Below are 20,227 nucleotides of genomic sequence, written 5' to 3'. Positions count from 1 at the left end.
TATTTCTGCTCGCCTTCACAGCTCACAGTCCTTTCTCTCTCTTTCTCTCTCACACACTCTCTCACTACACACACTTGCCACACATAGACACACAGGCGGACGCACGAACACACTGCTCTCTCCACTCTGCTTGAGCAGTTCTGTGACAGACAGGGGTAAAGACCCTCTGCTCAGTCAGACTCTCAGTGAGCTGACAGTCAGGCAACTCAGGCCCCAATAAACATCATCACTGTGGTTGTCTCTACACTACACTCAAGTGGTTTCAAGTGGTGTTCAGGGTCTGGTTGTCATGTAGACGAGCAATTTTATAGGATTTTGAGGTACCTTGTCAAAGTCTGTTAACTCACCTTCTTCAGTGGCCCGATTTGAATTATACGTTTTGTAAGAACGCAGAGGTCCTGGATTTGGGTAATGAAGGTACATCATTGTGATAAAGGGTTGTAGTAGGTTGGTTTGTGGTGGCTGCTTCAATGTTGTAGTCAGTTTGCAATAAAACACAAGAGCTGCAACAAGTAATCTAAATTGGATTATATAATCAAATAAAAAAACAGACATTCTGTTGTAAAATTTAATATTTGATTGTGAAAACAAAAACAACAGCACAGCCTTGTCTGTCTGCCTCATGAGTCCTTGTGGGTGTCTGGGCCGCTGCACTGAATGCAAATTATTTATTTAAACCAGTATGAACATTACCCAACCTGTATTGAAATTAAACTATCAAATAACATATAAATTAGGATTCATTTATTTGGTCTCGATTTGAGAGACAGAGCGTTCTCAGTTCTCACTCTAGCATTAACCACAGAGCAGAGAGAGGAGCTTTTTTCTCATAAGACCTCCGGACAGTGAGCGGAGAGTCAGGTCCGGATGTTATCAGGAGTTTCTCTTTCGCTTTCTCTTTAGCACACAACAAGAGATTGTATGTGTCAGAAGTGTCCTTACCTATTGGACTTTGTTTGGTTTAGGTGAGGGTGATGCGTAGGGAGAGTGTGCAAGAGGGAGGTCATGATGAGGATTACACCGTGGTCATGTAGCTAGTTCGTATTTTGAGACCCTTGTCGTTTCTTGAACTTGTCTGATGATTTAGGCTTTGACCCTAACTGACAGAAGTTCCTTAATCTTGTCATCTCTGCAGTTAGACATTTTCATAGCAGTCTTTGTATGAATGACCCTTCTTCTTTACCCTGGGATGGATGTTTTACTCTGGTTTTGTGTGAGCTGCGTGATTGAATCGTCATCAGTGTGCCCACTTGGTCACTGTGAATTGTGCAGACGATCACCCGCTCTTTTCACATGAGATCAACCTGACTTAACGCCGACTTTGCATTAGGGAGCTGGCAGGATAAAGTCTATTTAATGTCCGATCCAACTGATTTGGACATTTACGTTCTTATGCAACGCTCCTATGGGGAGTGTCCAGATAATTTCAGGTTTGCAGTCCATGTGTAAAAGGGGCAAGATTGAGAGATAGGTCAGCGGACTTAAATGAAATTTTATGATATAGGATATTCTTTAATTGTGTATTTCTAAGGCTTAAAAATAGATGGTGGTTTGAACCCTTTTTTATCTTAGAGGTAGTGATAATCCTGATTAGGGCTGCAACTCACGATTATTTTCATTGTCGACTAATCTCGATTATTTCTTCGATTAGTTGACTAATCATTTTATCGAAAAATGTGTTAAAATGTTGAATAATGTTGGCCTGTCTCTCCCAAACCCCAAAATGATGTCATCTAATGTCTTGTTTTGTACTCACGCCAAAGGGTTTTAGTTTGACGTCATGGGAGAGTGTGTAAAGCTGCCAATATTTGACCGTAAGAAGCTGCAATAGGAGTATTTTGGGGTACTTTTATAGTACTTCTCTATGAAAAATGACTCAAACCGATTAGTCGACTACTCGTTATAGCCCTACTCCTGATGGTTATAGCCAATTTTGACAGCTCTATAAGACACTTGGATTTGTTAAAGGTAAATTATAGGAGTTGTCGGCTCCTCTTTGTAAACCGAATTGCTAGCAAAACTAAATGAAAACCCCAGATTCACTCTTCTTTACTACTTTTGCATTTTTCGGAGCTGTGTCCAGGATTTTCACTGCTTCCTCTTGGATGTGGGCTGCTTATGGTCTGGCACCTGGTGGCTACTTTTTATTAAGTCCTTACCTCACCTGTGCGCTGTGCCCAGGAACGACCCAAACACAGCAGAATAAGAAGAAAATAGGAAAATACAGGCAGAGGGCAGAGTCTCTTCTACTGGGTCATGAGTGATGATTGAGAGAGAGTACATTTGTGTGAATCTATAGGTTGTTTTTAGGAAAGTTCTGCATGTACACCTTTAAGGACAAACCATTCTTGATTTGTTTGGCCATATAGCAAATGTGTAATCTGTCTTGCCAAAGTTTCACTTCTTTGAATATAACTCTTGGAGTTGTAGTTCCTAAATATTAGCTCACTAATAACTTCTATTCCTTTTAGAATAGGAAAGCTTAACCCAAATAGATTCAGTCAGATTTCAGTTGGTGACGTGGATTTGATACTGGATTCACCAGAGTGCTGTTGAACCCCGGCGCTCAGTCCAAGATGTACGAAGTATCATATAGTGCTTTGATTTACTGTACCAAGTGTCACATTTTGTCAGTGGGCCCAGAATTCCCAGCAGCTGATGTGTGTGTGTGTGTGCGGATGATTGCAACCACACATAGCTGGAAACACAAGTCACTGTGACATGTTCGAATATATCCTGAATGAATCTCACTGTTAGTTTAGAGTGACTTGACAAAGAATTGAATCAGGCAGCAGTTGCCCACATCATTCCCATTTATAGATTATTTCCACGGAGTCCTGTGTGCTGCTGCTCACCAGCCAGCCCGTCCGTACAATCTCAGCTGCTGTAGACCGTAGATGACTCAGAGGCCATTTGCCCAATTAGAATACCACAAAGCATTTTCAACATTAACTTGTCTTAATACTTTCCTCTGCTGATACATTGAAGTTCTTGAAAGTCCTGAACCAACAGATGTTTGCTTTTGTGAAATGGAAAACTAGATTTTTCAAGTCAGTAGAACCCGACCCAGCGGCTGCTGATGTTACTGTTGCTATTAGAGCCCTGTCTTGCTGCTTGAGCTGCCACTGGATCATCAATATGAAATACGGCCATTGCGTAAACATTTTCTGACCCCCGGCCCACACGCTACTGTAGTTCTCAGGTGACCACAGTGACCTAAAAGATAAACTGGTTATGTGTGTTTCAGCACGGTGACGTACAGAGCAGTACACACCAGCAACACAGGCAGACTAGAGGAAGATTAAGACCAGTTTTATTTACTAGTTTTGTAAATACTTGGTTACAAAATGTTTCATGTTTCAAAGCCAAAGAGGAATTTACATTCAACATACCATTCTGTCATGAATCATTTGAACTTGCGTAAGAGTTTTGAGATGATGTAGAAGATAGGATTTTATTCTGTGATTAGAGTAGTTAAAAGAAGTCACTTACAAAGTGAATAATAAAGGAAATAATAATATAAAAAGCCCAAAACGTATAAACTAAATAAAAGTGGACATAAAATGAAACCAAGTCCAAGTATAGGAGCGTAACTCAGAGAAGGGAGTCTTGAAAGGTTCCCCATTCTTACAGTCTCCCTTATCTTCCTAAACCTTTTCTGTTCCCCTGTCCCTTACCCTTCTGACACTCCTTGCCTCATACTAATAATCAAATATTGTAATGTAATGTAAATCTGGGATGTAATATGAGGGGGTTGCCAATTGGAAAATGTTAAACCCACACACATTAGTCCTGTTTTGGCCCTACAGTGTCACTATCTTGCACAAATTTCGATAACAACAGTTAAATGAAAATTTACTCATGCCTATGCTGATGTTTTTTCATCGCATGGATGAAGTAAATTTAAAAGGTTTATATGGCTGACTAGGTCCAAATCACCGAGCCAGGGATGCGTAGTCTTGCAGGGAATCAAGTCAAGCATTAACAGTGCTGCGTTCAGACTCCATCTCAGTTTGGGACATAGTTGCAACAGATGCAGTGGCTGCATTGATTAGGTGGGAACATATCACAGCGATTAAAGCCCCGTTTTTCACTTTCTGTGTTTAATGGGGAAAGTTAACAATTGGCATTCACTCCTGGGACAAATGACAGCAGTAGTCACAAGTATTTATCAGCTCTAGCTCCGATTGGCTCCGATCAGCAGTGATGGAAAATGACACCCCAGTGGATGCACTAATTTTAGCCCCTTTGCCAGTGTGATGCAATGATGACTGCCTCAAAATACCATCCATCTCTGTTCAAGCAGTGCTCGAACATTGTTCAAAATTTAGCCAGCATCAAGTCTGAGCGAGAGACTTAGTAAGTAGCCTAAGAGATATAAAAAAGATGGGGCGTCGGTGTCTTGGTGGGTAGAGCAGGTGCCCCATGTCCAAGGCTGTTGCCGCAGTGGCCCGGGTTCGAGTCCAGCCTGTGGCCCTTTGCTGCATGTCACCCCCCCCCTCTCTCTCCCCCTCTTAAACTTTCCTGTCCTGACCATTAAAGGCAAATGATCCAAAAAATATCTTAAAAAAAAAGAGAGAGATATAAAAAAGAAGTAACCACAGGAACATTTTCACAGGCCTCCATGCTGATTTCTGTTGTTTACTAACCTGGTCTGTGACGTCGAATGTGACAGACAAGTAAAGAAAAACATATCAAACAGAAAGGCATACTCGTCCACCACAGAGCCATGTACACAGCTCTGGTTTACTGGCATTGGGAAAGGAGTCCATTGCTTATTTTGGATGGGTTTTCCCACGTTTAAAAACCGGCATACAATAATTTGGGTGGAAAAGGGGTGTAATAGTCAGTATGGAGACATATCAGAATTGGACCTGTTTAGAAGAAGCTGAAAAAGAACCCTGTTTTGTTTTTTCACATGACATCATCAGTGCCGTCCCCCTCCACCTGTGGGTGTTGTCACGTTGAAGTGGCTGATGAAACCTTTGCGTGTAGACACACTCCTATGTGGTGGCTACATCACAGAGATTGAGTGTGAAAACTCTGTCTGGCCAAGGCCCCCTCTTTTTCACTGTTTGAACCTCAGTCATTCCCTGCAGTGTGAACGATGGCCGCGTGGTTTTTAGTGCGAATGATGAGATGTCTGTGTGTGTGAACCCCCCTCCCCCCACCTCCCCCAGCCCTCCGCCTACGCTTCACCACATGATGGCCTGGGTGGGCCTCCCCCTGTGAGTGACCCAGTTGTGAGGCGCGGTGCTTGCGAGGCCTCTTAGCCCCGTGTCTGAGCCCAGATTAATGACTGCCGATGATGATCCTGTGGTCTTTCGTCCCTCCCACACTCCCTCCCTTCCTGCTCCTCTTCACCATCAACATACTCTTCTTTTTTATGTACTTCTCTTACTTAAATATTACTGTGAATCAGCAAATGTGTACATAATAGCTGCACTGTGAAGGCTATGTCTCAGTTCCCTTTAAGCTCTCCAGCTTTACCTGTACACAAGATCCTCGCCCTAACCTCATAAACCTTCACCCCCCTCTCATCTGCAACAATCAACCAACATGGAGGAACTTCTCTTCTGCCCCCTAGTTGTCCAGTAGACTAATCACAAAACCCTCAGTGGTTGACTAAAGCGGTTAGAGGTTAGTTTGATGTTAATCTTCATCTACTCCCCACCCCTTGCCAAAACCCATGTTTTTCTAGCGTAGAGACCTTTACACGGTCATAACCTGAATTACATTAAACCCCTATTAGTTAAGGATTTTACCCTAGAAATCCCCTTTCTTCCTGAGAATACAATTATCCAGCAGCACCAGTCATTGTGTAGTTCTCTGTTCCCATCTAGAGCAGCAGGATTCACTCGACATTGTTCCCCGTGAAAGAACAACTCAAAGCCTATTGTTAAATGAAGCCATCTCCGTCATGTTTTCCCCTGAATTAACCGTGATCATTTTAAATCCCCTGTTTCCTTCACACTCCCCTGGCCATATCAAGCTTTGTTTAAGTCATTTAGATTACCTTCTCCTGTCCCCCCTCAACACCCCTTATCTCTCTACCCATTTCATAAATCATCAGGGCCTTCATTTTTTCCCCTCAATCCTCCCCCTTGCCCCTTTACCACCCCCTACCCACTGCAATCTCTCTCCCTCTCTTTCTCTCTCCCTCTCCCTCTCGCTGACTGGATCCCAGCCCCCATCTCTCTCCCTCTCTTCGCTCCCTCTCCTCAGCCCAGCTGCCTGTGGAGTTGGATGTGGTCCAGGAACAGGCAGATGGCTCTGTAATTAGAAGTGCATCTCTCCATTCCCTTTCCACTTCTCCCTGTTAAATCAAATTACAGAAAAAATCCCTTCTCTGGATTAGCATTCTTTGCAGCATAGCCTCCATTCTCTTTCTCTCTTCCTCTATCTGCCATGTACTACAGAGGAGGAGAGGAAAAAGACGGCCTGAGTGGCGGCTGATGGTGTTGAGGGCTTCTCATGTCCGTCTCCAGTCTGTGGCTTTGGAGCGCAGAGATGTGTGTCACTTAAGGCCCGGCATCCGTTTTTGTTTTGCAATGTGTAGAAAGGAAGTGAGATTCCTAATGGTGCTAATGTGAAGCGTCAGAGCTGTCCATTGTCGTGTTTTCTGGAAATTCAATCCTCTTTTGATGCCATATAGAACGTGATAGTGCTAGTTGAGGGTATTGCTATTGGAGAGTGTGTGTATGTGTGTGTTGGCTCACTGAATGCATGGTATGTGTGCGAGCTGATACTGAGTGTGTTACAGGGAGGGGCTGCAGGCTAGGCAGTGCGATGTCACTGGGGTCCTGGGAGCTAGAGGAAGTGCTCACTGTGCACTGGGATTCAAGCCGTCGCTGTGCCCAGCATGGCATGGCCGCTGTGTTCTCCTCCACAGGCGAGGAGCCGGCCTGCCTCCACCACCGGCAGACTCCCTCTTGCCATCTTGTGGCCACTTGAAGCCAGTGTGATTAAATGGTTTTCAAAAGCATGGACAGGGTGGATCGATACCTTGTTACTCCATCTCTCATGGTGCTCAGGGCTACTCAGGAGAACATTGTAGAGTCGTTATTTCAGAAATCGCAATCTAACCGCTCACTGTCTGCATGTTTGTTTAGGTGTATGCTTCCACATCTGGTGATGAGTATGCCAGAGACAATGGAGGATATCCTGGTACAAAGCCCGGAGCTGTCTACCCTGGCTCTTTCTATATGCAAGGTAACATTGCTCGTAATATCACTGGAATCAATTTGCTCTGCGATACAATTTGTGGAGGTGTTTTCATATTTGAAAATGTGTCTCCGCTTTCCTCAGAAGACCCCTGGTCGTCTTCTGGCTACTCTGCCATGCTGGGTAACACTCCACACATTGGACAGCCAGGCTCCTTCTCCGCAATTAACCCACAGGACAGGATGGTACGTAGAAATGACTTTGCTTTGCTTTTGTAAGGCGCTAATGTTACGAATTTGATGACTTTTCTCTGAGAGGAAAGATTGTAGCATCTGTTCTTTTTCTTTAATAAAACCACATGAATGAGACACATCAATTGAAGTATCTGTTAACAGGGTTCCTACACAGTGTGGGAAAGTTTGGAATTTGATTTTGATCATTTCCAAGTTCAGATAAGTGGAAAAAAGAAAAGAGAGTATCAAAAAATATTTGTGTTTCCAGACTTTTTAGAAAATTCAGAATTTCCAAAAGTAAAATGATCGTACAAGTGTGTACACAGTGTTTTTAATGGCGTTTGGAGCAGGCAGCCAGCAAAGCCAAAATGTTAACCACTGTGTGAGAGAGTGCAGACAAAGCTGGGCTTGATTTTTTTTTTTTTTTAACAATCAAGGCAAAATATCTCTTGCAACTCAAAGCACACTCCTGCGTAGAGCTGCCTTTACGCTTGTACATCACAGCCTGCAGAGCGGATCTGTCCCAAGTACCTTTATAACCAAACCAAATCCATCATAAAAGAAAATGCAGCAATACCTTTGAATTTTATATACACGTAGCATCACAAATAAGCAGATATTAGTCTTGTCTTAACATGTATGAGTTATGCTATTCACCAGAAAGAAAACGTAAAGACACCTTTAAGGCTGCGTTCATCGTTGTTTCCATGGCCACAGTAAATAACAAGGCTAAGCAGAGGCTATGAAAACTTGATTGTTTAACTTTTTCAACTCATTTTCGGTTCCTCTGTATATAAAAGAGACAAAATAATATATGGGGAGCAATAATATAATATTTTTTATTCGATATGTTAAGCTACAGTTCTGTGGCAATTGTTTGGCAACATAACAGCATAGTCAGACTCAGTGTGTAATATTCATGTGACAGTTGAATTTTAAAACCATTTATTTACTTAATAAACATCCAGCTATTTGTACACAGATGTCACATGTGGTCTACTGTAAAATCTACCAAGAAGTCTGGAGATATGAGTCTTGAAATATGTGGAATTTTAAATTGGAAAATGTGTAGGAACCCTTTGTTAACACTTAACATTAAGTTAAATATTTAAACTTTATTTATGAAGTATTTGTCACATGTGTTCATTTCTCTGAGTGGTTTGTGCCTTATGAAGCTACTTGTATCCCCTTTCCAGAAGCGTCAACCCCTGCCTCTGTCCCCACAGAACTATCCTCTGCACGGCAGCGAAGTCAACGGCTTCCACTCAGCCCCCACCACCTACAACCACACACCCACTATCAATGGGGAAGGCATTATGGGTAAGGGACTTATGAAAAGTGAACTTATCACGCAGGCATCTTGGTAGCGTCTGTCCCATGGTCATTTGATATACTTTTTTCTTTTCTCAAAAACAAATTAACAGGTCATCTGACTCACATTATTTATTTTGTCTCCGCAGCCAACCGAGGCACCACAGCTGGCAGTTCAGGAGATGAAATTGGGAAGGCTCTTGCCTCAGTGAGTTCTTTTCTGTTTGTTGTTGGTTTTCTAAATTAGTGCCGGGCAATGAAACAATTACAGTCATTTTGTTTTATTTCCTCTGAAGTGAAATCTGTGATGTTCGTCAAATTTGCACTTATTTGTTCTTTCTTTACACAAATTGACTAAGAATGGGCAAAGCTGACTAAAATCTTCCGTCAGTGGTTTTAGCATTATTTTGGTTGTTGATTAAAAACAGATGACTGTGCATTATGAAATATGCAGAAGATATCATCAAATTTAGGGACCTAAATAATAGTTGTTTTCTGAAATGTCAAGCATTGTGCTTTGTATATTTTTGGATACATAATTAGATTTAAAGTGTACAAACAATTCTCTGGTTCATTTCTTTTTGGCACATCTGCCACAAACAAACCCAGGGCCCTGAAACATATTCAGACTGACAGAAAAAAATTGTTTAACCAACAATGTAATATTTGTTTTATTTGAATAATCATTGGTTAATACATACTTGTTATATTATGACTTATTTAATTTGCTGTAACTCTTTTAATTCCCTAGTAAAATGTTTTTATGACATGGTTTTGACCAGTGGTGGAGAAAGTATTCAGATCCTAATACCACGCTGTAAAAAATACTCTGGTACAAGTAAAAGTCCTGCATTAAAACTGTTACTCAAGTAAAAGTATGTAAGTATAATCAGGAAAATGTATTTAAGTATTAAAAGTAAAAGCACGTAATACGGAAACATGTCACTAAATTTGATAAATCTAAATAATGAACATAATTAAAAGGAGTCCTCAAGTGAGAAGCTGGAACCAGGAACTGTTTTTGCATGAAAAATGACTTCATATGATTATCAGAATAGTTGCCAATTATTTTTCAAACCAATTGACTCATTGTGTCAGCTGCACTTGTACATTGTCATATGGTTTGTGTGCAAAAATCCTAATTGTTAAACTAACTGGCCACTAAAGTTATTAAATAATTGTAGTGGAGTAAAAAGTACATTTCCCTCTGAAGTGTAGTGGAGTATAAATAGTGAAATAGTAAGTGGCATGAGATTAAAATAACCAAATAAAATGAAAGTACTACACATTTCTACTTCAGTAAAAGTACTTAGACACATTCCACCACTGCATTTAACCAGCTTGAGATACAGAAATCTATTACGCAGACACACACTACTTCACAGTTTGACAAAACTCGTGAAAATCAATGTTATGCATCGTTAAGTGTGCAGTAATAATGTTGGCTTTCTGATCACTTCTTTCAGATTTACCCGTCGGACCACAACAGTAATAACTTCTCCTCAGCTCCATCTACTCCTGGATCTCCTCAGGCTATCGCAGGTACAGTTGGATTCTCACCTATTAGATCATATGAGCATCAAACTGTTAATACTTATACATGAAAAGTCAATTTAACTGTGTTACGTTGAGGCGCATTTAATCTCCGAACACTCTGTAATGTGTCATGTTAAACACCAGAATAAAGAAATCTGCATTTTCACAAACATTATTTAGTTTGTAAAAGAAGTTGTCTTTATTTTACTCAAATCATTTAGGTGCTATCTTACTTTGGCGTAAGATCCCTGTCAGCCTAACAGCTGAGTAAATTTTGCCAATCAGAAGGTTGGTAAACTGAGTTCAGGTGGTTTTATCCTGTGCTTTATTCTCACTCATGCAACTGCAAATTTGGATAATATTTCAATTTTAGCCACAGAATACCTACATCAGTCCAATTTATTTAACTTGTTCAGTTTGATTGCAACCTTGTTTTTGGCACACAAAAATGAATCAGTTGAAATTGTTGGAACAAAAATGGTCCTCTGCACGTTTAGTGTTCCTCGGCGCAGAAATGTGTCTGCAGCTCCATCTGCTGTAAAGTTCAGAATTACCACTAAACACAGTCCCAATATTTCTCTCTGCAGGAGCTCAGTCTCAGTGGCAAAGACCAACCACACCCAACTATGAAGGGCCACCACATGCACTGGTATGTTCAAACATTTCTCTGCTGCATCAAAGTTAATTTGAAGCATGAAGCTGCCACAATATCTTCTTAGTCTTTGTATGCTTATGTTAGTGACATAGATCAGAAAATTACTTCTCAAAAACAGTTTTCAAGTAACTATAAGCTGTGTCTTGGACTCATATTCTGTTTTGTCTTATTAATATCTAAGTGTACGCTGTCTGTCTTTATATAGCAGAGTAAAATGGAAGACCGTTTGGAGGAGGCAATTCATGTACTGCGTAGCCATGCTGTGGGCCAGGGTCCTGGCTTAGAGGGCGCCCCCGACATGCACAGCCTGCTGTCCGCAGTACACAACGGGGGCCTCGGGGGCCTTTCTCCGGCTTTCCCCAATGCAAGCCTCGCCCTCAGCAACAGACATCCTGCTATGGTGAGTCACCTGCTCTGCTCGAAGTGTGTCATTTGTATGTTTTCGAAAGAGACTTGTTGGTGATGACATGAAACAAACAGGTGTTCATTTATTTGTGTGTGTACATAATTTCTTTCAACTATCCCGAAATCTCTCTGCAAGGAGTTTGTTTTCATTGTGACATAATGGAGAATTAAATGTGTTACATGTTCAGCCCATCCGCCATTTCTGGAGAAACTGTTGGTATCGAGGTTAGAGTAAGAAAATACTATATGTTGTGTGTAACATGGCTCCCAGGAACCACTACATTAGAGATTGATTGATAGGGTAACTTGATTTTTTGTTGTGAAATGCCTTTTGGAAGAAATAAGTTTTCTGTTCTCATAAGTAAGACAATTTAGGGGAAAAAATGCGTTACTAGGGAGTTGATTTCCTCGAGAACACTAAATGTCCAGTGTATCATTTGTGCCATCTGCTGGCTGAAAGTAAAATTACAAGCGATTAGGAGTAAATAGTATTTTTATGTATCTTGTTTAGTGAGTTAAATGGCATTGGTTACACAGAAGACGTTGGCAAACAAGTAAAACATTTTTAATTAGCTACATTATTAAAGAAGCTGTGTGAAAGATTTAGTGGCATCTAGCAGGGAGGATCTCAGATTGCTGAGATTGCCAGCTTAAACTTCTCCCTGTTAGAATTCCTCCAGTGTTTTTCGTTGAGGAGAACTTTACTGGTAGCTGAATTATCCACAGACGTCTCTGTCCCTCCCAAACAAACAGACCAGGTGATTTAAACTGCTAGAAACACTGAATAAAGCAGCTTCACATTACAAATCAGTGTTTCTCCAACTCTGTTTGGCTGGTCTTGCGAATATGGGCTCACCTTTATTTCTGATAACTTGAGATCCAAACGTCCAGGAGGTTTTAAGCAGGAAGCAGAGGTCTCCTCCTCTTCAGAACAAACAGACATGGTGATTTAAACCAGTTAAAACACTGAAGAAAGCAGTTTCATGCAAAAAAAAAACAACAATGTTTTGTAGTGTTTAAGGGGCTGCGAACTATGTCGGTGGCCAACACGAAAACTCAGATGGCCCCATCTAGAGCCAGTGTTTTGTCTATTCGTTCTGGGGCCCTGTAAAAACATGGCAGGGCATGAGGACTTGCTCCCTATGTAAAATATGAAGCAGTTCATTGTGATAACACGATGATTCTTATTTTCAGGTGATGACACACTAAAGAAAACCTACTTATTATATTACATTTCTGCCTATGTCTCTCCCTAAATCCCACACACTGGTCCTTAAATTAAATATTTGCTTTCACACAGCAGTGGACATGTCCAGTTATTTTTTCTCTGTAGCTTCTCTGTCTTAAAATTGGATGTAGTTGTGATATGTCTGTCCCTGTGAGGCTCACAACATGGTTCTCCCCCTTCATCAGCAGGGAGGGAAACACGAGGAGCCCACAGGCCTTCCTCCCAGCAGCACTCTTCTGCACGGTCATCACGCATCCGGACCCACACCACCAGTCGGCCAACCAGAAGGCTTCACCAGTGAGTTGGACTAGATATCTTGTTACTTGCAGTAGAGCATGTCAGTACTTGTTAAGAGTTGAGGCAATGCTACTGTTCATACACAGTGATATGCATTTGAGGATTCTTGAGTGATCTCTGCTTAATTTTCTAAGCTTTCTACGTCCATGTGTTGTATGACATCCCCTAGAGAGGCTTCAGTACTTTGGAGCATCCTAACATCTATGTGTTTGTCCCCAGGTCTCCCTGGTGGTTTGGCCCGCTCCACACACTCCACCAGCAGCTCAGACATTAAAAGAGAAGACAAAGAGGATGATGAAAACTCATCTGTTGCAGACAAATCCGAAGACGAAAAGAAGGAGAGCAAGGCAGCACGCAGTCGAAGGTAAAGCACTCCTTACTGTGTCTTCTAATCTTTGAACCCTGGATTTTTGATAAACCAAAATATGAATAAAACCGCATGAAAAAAGCAGAGTGTTATCCCACAAAGGTGGAGATTGTCAAGTGTGAAAATATAAAGGAAATATCTACTGCAAGGTTCAGACCCTTTGCCCAGGGTATGTAAGGTATTTAACAATGTTGAATCCCCTTCCCTTCATGTCACGTTTTCAGAAAGGAGGCGTTGACCCTCCAGATGCTCTCTAGCCTTTCAGACCAGAAAGATGAGTAAGTTTCTCCAATAGAGGGTCAATTTCTTGTGCTTTGTGGGCTCTTGCCAGACATCACTCAAAGCACACGTTCATGTTACTATTGTCTAAAATCTGACTTTTGATTGGCAGAGTCGTTGCAGTTACATTTTTAAGACATTTTGAAGTTTATTATCCATCACTGATGTTATGCTGCAAAGGAGCTCTGAGATTTAAATTTGAAATGCATCAGGTAGAACAATAGGAAAACATTTTCCCCTATCAAAACTGTACAACACAACAAAGATTTTTTTGATGACTAAAAAGGTGCAGGAAGCTACATCTCACACGCCTTCCTTTCTTAAAGTGCATCATTTGTCGTCAAAATGTTTTTGTGTGAAATATTTTGATTAAATGATCATCCAAAGTGGGAGACTGTGCTACTTGGATGTTACTTACCTGTTTTCAGTTTTATATAAAGTGCATTTAACTTCTCACACATCTTATTTTTAGTGCATCCTGTCAGCACAAAGCTCGACAGGGTTTATATTCCCTGCTATTGATGTTAGCTTAAAGTTGCACAATGCTAGACATAAAGTCACATGTGTCACAGGTGTTTGATGGTATGTCTTGAAAAGTTTGTCTGCCTGCAGCTTCATCATTTCATCTCTATTTGTACCCAGTCCGGAGGAAGATGACGAGGACCTTCCCCCTGAGGTGAAGATGGAGCGCGAGAAGGAGCGGCGAGTGGCTAACAATGCCCGCGAGCGCCTCAGAGTACGGGACATCAACGAGGCATTTAAGGAGCTTGGGAGGATGTGCCAGCTGCACCTCAGCCATGACAAACCTCAGACCAAACTTCTCATCCTGCACCAAGCTGTCAATGTCATCCTCAATTTAGAACAGCAAGTCAGAGGTCAGTCTGCAGGCGGCGTGTCGGTTATGTTTACCTCTGATAAATACACAATTACTCTGTGATACTGAGAACGCCTGTTTCTGTTTTCCCTTTCTCTGTCAGAGCGTAACCTTAACCCCAAGGCAGCATGTTTAAAACGCCGTGAGGAGGAGAAAGTGTCTGGGGTGGTGGGTGATGCACCCATGCAGCTCTCAGGAGGCCATCCAAGTCTGGGAGGAGATGGCCACAACCCAGTTGGCCACATGTAACACCAGGTATGCCTCGAAGATCGGCTACTGAAGTGATTATTAGGATGTTATAGGTATTTTTACCCACAGTAGCTTTAAAGGTATAATCCTTAAGATTTCAGGCCTTGTTGATTTGGCAACACCAATAATTACTGGTGGCAACAGCAAGTGTTCATTACTTCAAGTCCCATAATTATTGGGTCAGCATCCCACTCCTTGACCAGCTATTATGTCAGGAATGCAACGAGAGCAGCCAAACATACTGACTGATTTTTATAAAGAAGAAAGTCAATAATTGATCTTTTATACCATGAGCAGTTGCAGTCTTATTAAAGCTCTGTCTACACTCATACAGATATATTTAATAACTGATATTTTCCTCTATGTTTTAGCCTCTTGTCCTCACACAAATAATTTTAGGTCACTAAAACATCATCAGTTTTTTACTTACAGGCAAATAATAATACACAAAGCGCAGATCACAACATGACATGATAATATGGTCTCACAAAGCAAAACAAGACGTAAAGTTAGACTTACACAGACCAAAGTGGATAAAAGAACGGACATATAAAAGTCAGTAGGATCAAATCAGTCACTCAAGTGATTAAGTTGATTGTACAAGTAAAAAAAACTAATAAATAAATTGGCATTGTACTGTATTTTTCAGAAAACTTAAATTCAATTTTTTTGTCTATTGCGCCAACTATTATTTGGTCAACTTCAATGTCTGCTGTTTTAAGCACGCCACAAATTACGGTTTTGGATCAGGGCTGGTTGATGAGCAGATGGTGGGACAGTTTTGAGAGTGAAGTTGTTGTTAATGAGAAGAAGTAAAACTTTTGCAAGTCTGGAACATTACTCGTATGTTTGAGTGAACTCATTCATCTTTATTTCGAAAGGGGAATCAACAGTGATGAGATTTTCAGTTGTTTTGAAACTTAACTACATTTGCGATGAGGGAAGACTGAAAGGAAAAAGAAAGGAAGAGGTTGGGTGGACAGATTTATTTTTTTAAACATGAGGGGAAAATATCTGTGTACTTGTTGACGGGGCGTTAATGATGCACATGGCGCATGTTATCAACACAACAGCAGAACAGTGTAAAGGAGTTGTAGTTGTGCGGCCTGTTGCCTGCATCTCACAGCTCACTGTGGCTGCTCCTTCTTGCTCCATTACTACCTGCAATATTTAAAACTGATCCGCTGTCACAGACTGTTCTTGTTCTGTAGATGCATTTTGATAGATGACTGCTCTCTGCACTAACTGTGGTGACAAATACATTGTCTCTCCTGTGGCTGCTTTACAGTAAAAACCACTCTGTGTTTCGCCAGTTGAATGCTTTTGATGTTAAGCAGCGGGAGTAGAACATGTTTGGTTTGCAAGAGCGGTAATTTCCCTGGAGTCCCTCATGCATGTGAGGGCAAGTTGAATCCAGCAGCGGAAGGTGGAATCTGCCGCAAACAATGAAAAGTACCACATGAAAGCATACTGTGATTACTAAATGTAAATGCATTGAGTGGCTACTGCTGGACCATAAACTGGGTTTGATTTTGGGAAAATCTTAAGGATTATAACTTCAAATAAGAGTTAGATCAGTTTGTAGGAGTCAATAATATTTTCCTGATGCTGTTATTATCTGTGTATACTCCAACATAATGTCTGTGGTCTTTCCCTTTTGCAGATCCGGTGGTGTTTCCTTGGCTGTCAGAGGATGTGGCCTTAACAGATTTCTTCCACCCATTATTCTCAGTGTGTGTGTGTATATGTGGACATGTCTGTGTATTGTCCGTTCAAGTTTCAAGATGCACATTCACACACTCGTACACACATGCATACTGCCAAAACTGACACAGCCTGTTTGTCGCACTCCCAACCATGACTACAAGCTCAAATGTGAAGAACTTTTTTTTAGTTTTGCTTTGTTTTATACATGTAAAAAAAAAAAAATTCTTCTTCTTGGTTTCCACAAGATGATGGAACACCGGAGTACTTTTTGTCCTGCCACAAATTGGGACTTCACACACTGCCGAGAGGTGCTCTTGTGAAAGAAAGGAGACCTAAACAAACACAAATTGAATCGAGGATTTGTGCCTAATTGTTACATGTTTTCTATTTGACATTTAAGCAAATTGCTTTACATGTGAGGAACATTTATTGTGAGGGATTGCTTATGTGTATGAGCAATTATTTTTTAATGTATGTCATTCCCAGCGTGATGGTACAGTCTTACATATGTTATGTAACCAAGCCCATAGTTGAAGTTGAATTGTCTAAATTCAGTGACTTTTCCGTGATCTTATCTGCAAACGTTTGGGCGTGAGGCGATGGAAAGGTCAAAGTCTCGACAGTTCAAAAGCAGCTTATGAAAGACGGGAACTCTGAGCGAGAGGCAGGCTCTGACTGCAGCCCGCTCTCGTCCCAAAGGCATCTGGAGACTTGGAATAGAAGACTCCTTCCTTGAAGGTTATGAATTATCCAAGTGTAGAGTCTGTCAATGACAAAACCGTTCTTCCTATTTGTTGACCACAAATTCTAGTGTTACTCAAGTAATCCCTTGTCATAGGTTCAGGTTTTTGTACTGCTTTATGTACTAAAGCAAACTTAGAGACGAGACAAAGCACAGTTGTAACAGCTGAAAGTTAAGTGTCGACCTGTTGAGCATTACAGTCCCTGAAAGTCTTGCATCAAAGCCATTTGAGAGACTCACCTAAAATGGTTTACTTACAATGCCAGCAGACTTAACAGCTCAACTTTCCCCCCCTTAATTGATGTTCTGTAAAAGACAAAAAAATCTGGGTTCCTTTTGATGAAGGGATCTCATCAGTGCGCAGTTGTTTGACGCAGACGAGCCTCTGTGTAACGGAGGCTTTCTTTTCCTAAACGAGCATTCCCACTGAATTACAGCCCCTCACCTTCCTCCTGAGTAAGTCTGTTCTCACGTTTCTTACCGAGAGAAGTGTGACGTGTAAATTCACTTCATACATTACTCTGATATGTTTCATTTTTCAAAATTAAATATATATAAAAATATATATTTTTTGTTAGTCTATACATTGTAGATTTTTTACATAAATGGCAATATTAGTTTGAAGTTTAGAGTGTATTGTAGATGAGCTGAATAAGGGGGATATTTGACATTTAAATGAAATCGTTCAAGAATTAATTCAAAATTGAACCGGGGACGGCAGAGGAAAAGGGTCAACAGATGATGAGTGAAAAAGCATTTGGTCTATCCTTTATTCCAGTTTTAGTTGTAAGGCGTATCATCAGCTACCCAGATGAATTCTTTTCTTTCCATTTGGGGGTATTGTGGACAGAGTTTGTGCCACAGTCCTGTTGAAGTGTTCTTACTTTAGCGGTGAGGCACTGAGGAAAAATGTGGGAAGATTTTTGTCTCTAACAGTAATTATGCAACTGGTTTTTGAATGTAGCTACCATACAAATGTGGATCACCTTCATTGTCAAATTTGTGTTCCTGGGTTTTTGTCAGTACAGTATACTAGTTTTCATTTCACCTTTTTTCTAATGTTTGCCCGCAACAAGTGGCTCTCAGTGTGCAGCTCACTTTTTAGTAGCCTGCACATTTATTTCAGAGGCAGACGTCGGTATTTGGGTGTACGGTAATGGATAATACGGAGAACAAAACAGTGTTATTGTGATGTTATTCCCATGTCATGTCATGTTGTGAATGATTTTTACCAACATGTAATCACAAGTGGGAGGTAGAGCATTTTGTGTGTTTAATTTCTACGAAAAGAGATGAAGAAAAAGACCTATACAAATCAATAGTGTGGCCTTTTCATTCTCAAGACTTAAGAAGATGACATGATGGGAGAGTGATACCTTATCAGTGCCTGAACTTGTATTTTTCATTTGAGACAGTTTTATTTTGTGAACCATATCATTTCATTTATCATGGAGATTAAAGAGGTACTTGTTCATTCCCCCACCCTCCCTTCTCCTAATGCTTTTTTCAATTTTCAGGAAGAAGTTTAAATGGTATAAAGAGATTTTCTTTCAGTGTATCTAGTTAAATAAATAAATGTTACGTAGATCTTGTTTAGTTTTTATTCCCTTTTTTTCTAATTGTTCAACTGGATTATATTGTCCAAACTGCTGTTTTTAGTTAAGGTCATGGGTCCAGGTCATGAGTTTTCTTTCTATCTGCCCTATTTTGCTATATCACCTGACATGACAGGGTTCAAGAGATGCTGCTTTTGGCTCTGATTGTCTGCTTTTGATGCACATTAACATGTTTCAGTGTATGTGTTGCTTCAATCTCAATGTAGGGAGTGAGTTTTATTTTTCCCGTCGTAGCTGGAACCTCTAATGACTTGGAGCATTTTAAATTTCTGTATATCAGAGTGCAAGCCGTTTGCTGCAGTGACTTTCAGTATACTTAGTCTCCAGTGACTATTTTCACCTTTGACCTTTCACTCTTCCAGCTCTCTGATGCCGTTGACAGTGACTCTTTGTGAGAAGTCCTAATCACTTCTCTCAAAAAGTTGTATTTGAAGTTTTTCTTTTTATTATTACAAGATCAATAATTGTACTGAATATTTGTTCCAAGAGGAAAATCCGACTTGATGTCATTTAGCATTCTGTGAGCATCCCATTAGCTGACGAGCTACATGCTCAGATTATTTGTTTGGGGAGGGGGAACCTTATTTCTTAACACGAGTCTTGACTTAGTTTGAAATCTGCAGAGAAGCAACCCAGCCACTGCAGGAGCACATGATGTCAACCGAAAATTACAATATAATGATGGAAAATGTTAAGTTGACGGGCTTGAACTTGTTTTGGTCTAAGAAAGCAGTAATAAAACACTTGCTTTCAACAGTTTTGTCATATCTTTGTTGAACTAAAAAAGGGGGAGACTATTGAGTGTTACATACATTCACAGGTACAGAGCCTGACATCTTGGGAGTGAGGATGCTGGCGACGCCTGCGGGGTCCTTGGAGCGCCTCACTCCATCTCTCTCTCTCTCTTTTTTTATATATAAATATATATATAAATATATATAGTTGAGAACTGTCCTGTATATAACAGTAATGTAGCAATAAATGTGCCATTTTTAATAACAGATTATACCTTTTCCAATGTCTGGCTTTTGAATATTGTATACATAAAAAGGAAAATAAAGGAAAACATTGTAATAAAGGGTTTATTGTAGTATGGAAAATGAATTTGTTCATATTTGCCATTGTCAGTAGCCGTTTAGGGACCTAATGTGTTTATGACAGCCTCATCATGGATGGATTACAGAACGGGCCTACTAGGTACAGGCCTCGGGGGGCCCTCACCTTCAAAACGTCACTCAAATTAACACAAACTGACCAGAAGGAGACTCATGATCACAAAAGATGCAAATGAACTGCAAATGTTCACATATAATCTACAAAACAGGCAAAACAACCACGAGGAGACAAAAAATGATCACAGAATGACCAAGAAAGACACAAAAACACCTCAAGGAGACCCATACTACTACCAAAAGACACAAAATAACCAATAATAGGTACAACATGTCCACAAAAGTATACATGATGACTACTTAAGCTGCAAAACAACCCTAAGTCTGTGTGTGTTGCACCCATTTAGGTGAGGTGAGGAGGCAACACAGGCACCACATTTATTTCAACACAT

The 20,227-nt window shown here is 40.7% G+C and overlaps 1 protein-coding gene across 25 annotated transcripts in view; it reads left to right on the top strand.

The window, feature by feature from the left end:
- Positions 1-19,744, top strand: part of tcf3b (transcription factor 3b) — a 35,776-nt gene extending 16,032 nt beyond the window's left edge. For 2 of the 25 annotated variants that reach the window (XM_078168672.1, XM_078168662.1), the window contains 13 exons: positions 7,113-7,212; positions 7,309-7,409; positions 8,594-8,717; positions 8,858-8,916; positions 10,175-10,250; positions 10,829-10,893; positions 11,105-11,299; positions 12,718-12,829; positions 13,049-13,193; positions 13,421-13,474; positions 14,118-14,350; positions 14,453-14,604; positions 16,262-19,744. In XM_078168672.1, the coding sequence (XP_078024798.1) occupies positions 7,113-7,212; positions 7,309-7,409; positions 8,594-8,717; positions 8,858-8,916; positions 10,175-10,250; positions 10,829-10,893; positions 11,105-11,299; positions 12,718-12,829; positions 13,049-13,193; positions 13,421-13,474; positions 14,118-14,350; positions 14,453-14,598 (1,410 nt within the window). In that variant the 3' untranslated portion in view covers positions 14,599-14,604; positions 16,262-19,744. Of the gene's footprint in view, positions 1-7,112; positions 7,410-8,593; positions 8,718-8,857; positions 8,917-10,174; positions 10,251-10,828; positions 10,894-11,104; positions 11,300-12,717; positions 12,830-13,048; positions 13,194-13,420; positions 13,475-14,117; positions 14,351-14,452; positions 14,605-16,261 lie in introns of all 25 variants that reach the window. The other 23 variants (XM_078168677.1, XM_078168668.1, XM_078168676.1 and 20 more) reach the window with 16 other exon arrangements.
- Positions 19,745-20,227: the final 483 nt, after the last annotated feature.

The sequence above is a fragment of the Epinephelus lanceolatus genome, chromosome 6, assembly GCF_041903045.1.
Source record: "Epinephelus lanceolatus isolate andai-2023 chromosome 6, ASM4190304v1, whole genome shotgun sequence".
NCBI lineage: Eukaryota > Metazoa > Chordata > Actinopteri > Perciformes > Serranidae > Epinephelus > Epinephelus lanceolatus.
Note: the sequence above shows the minus strand (reverse complement) of the source record. Positions and strands in the feature narration are given on the sequence as shown.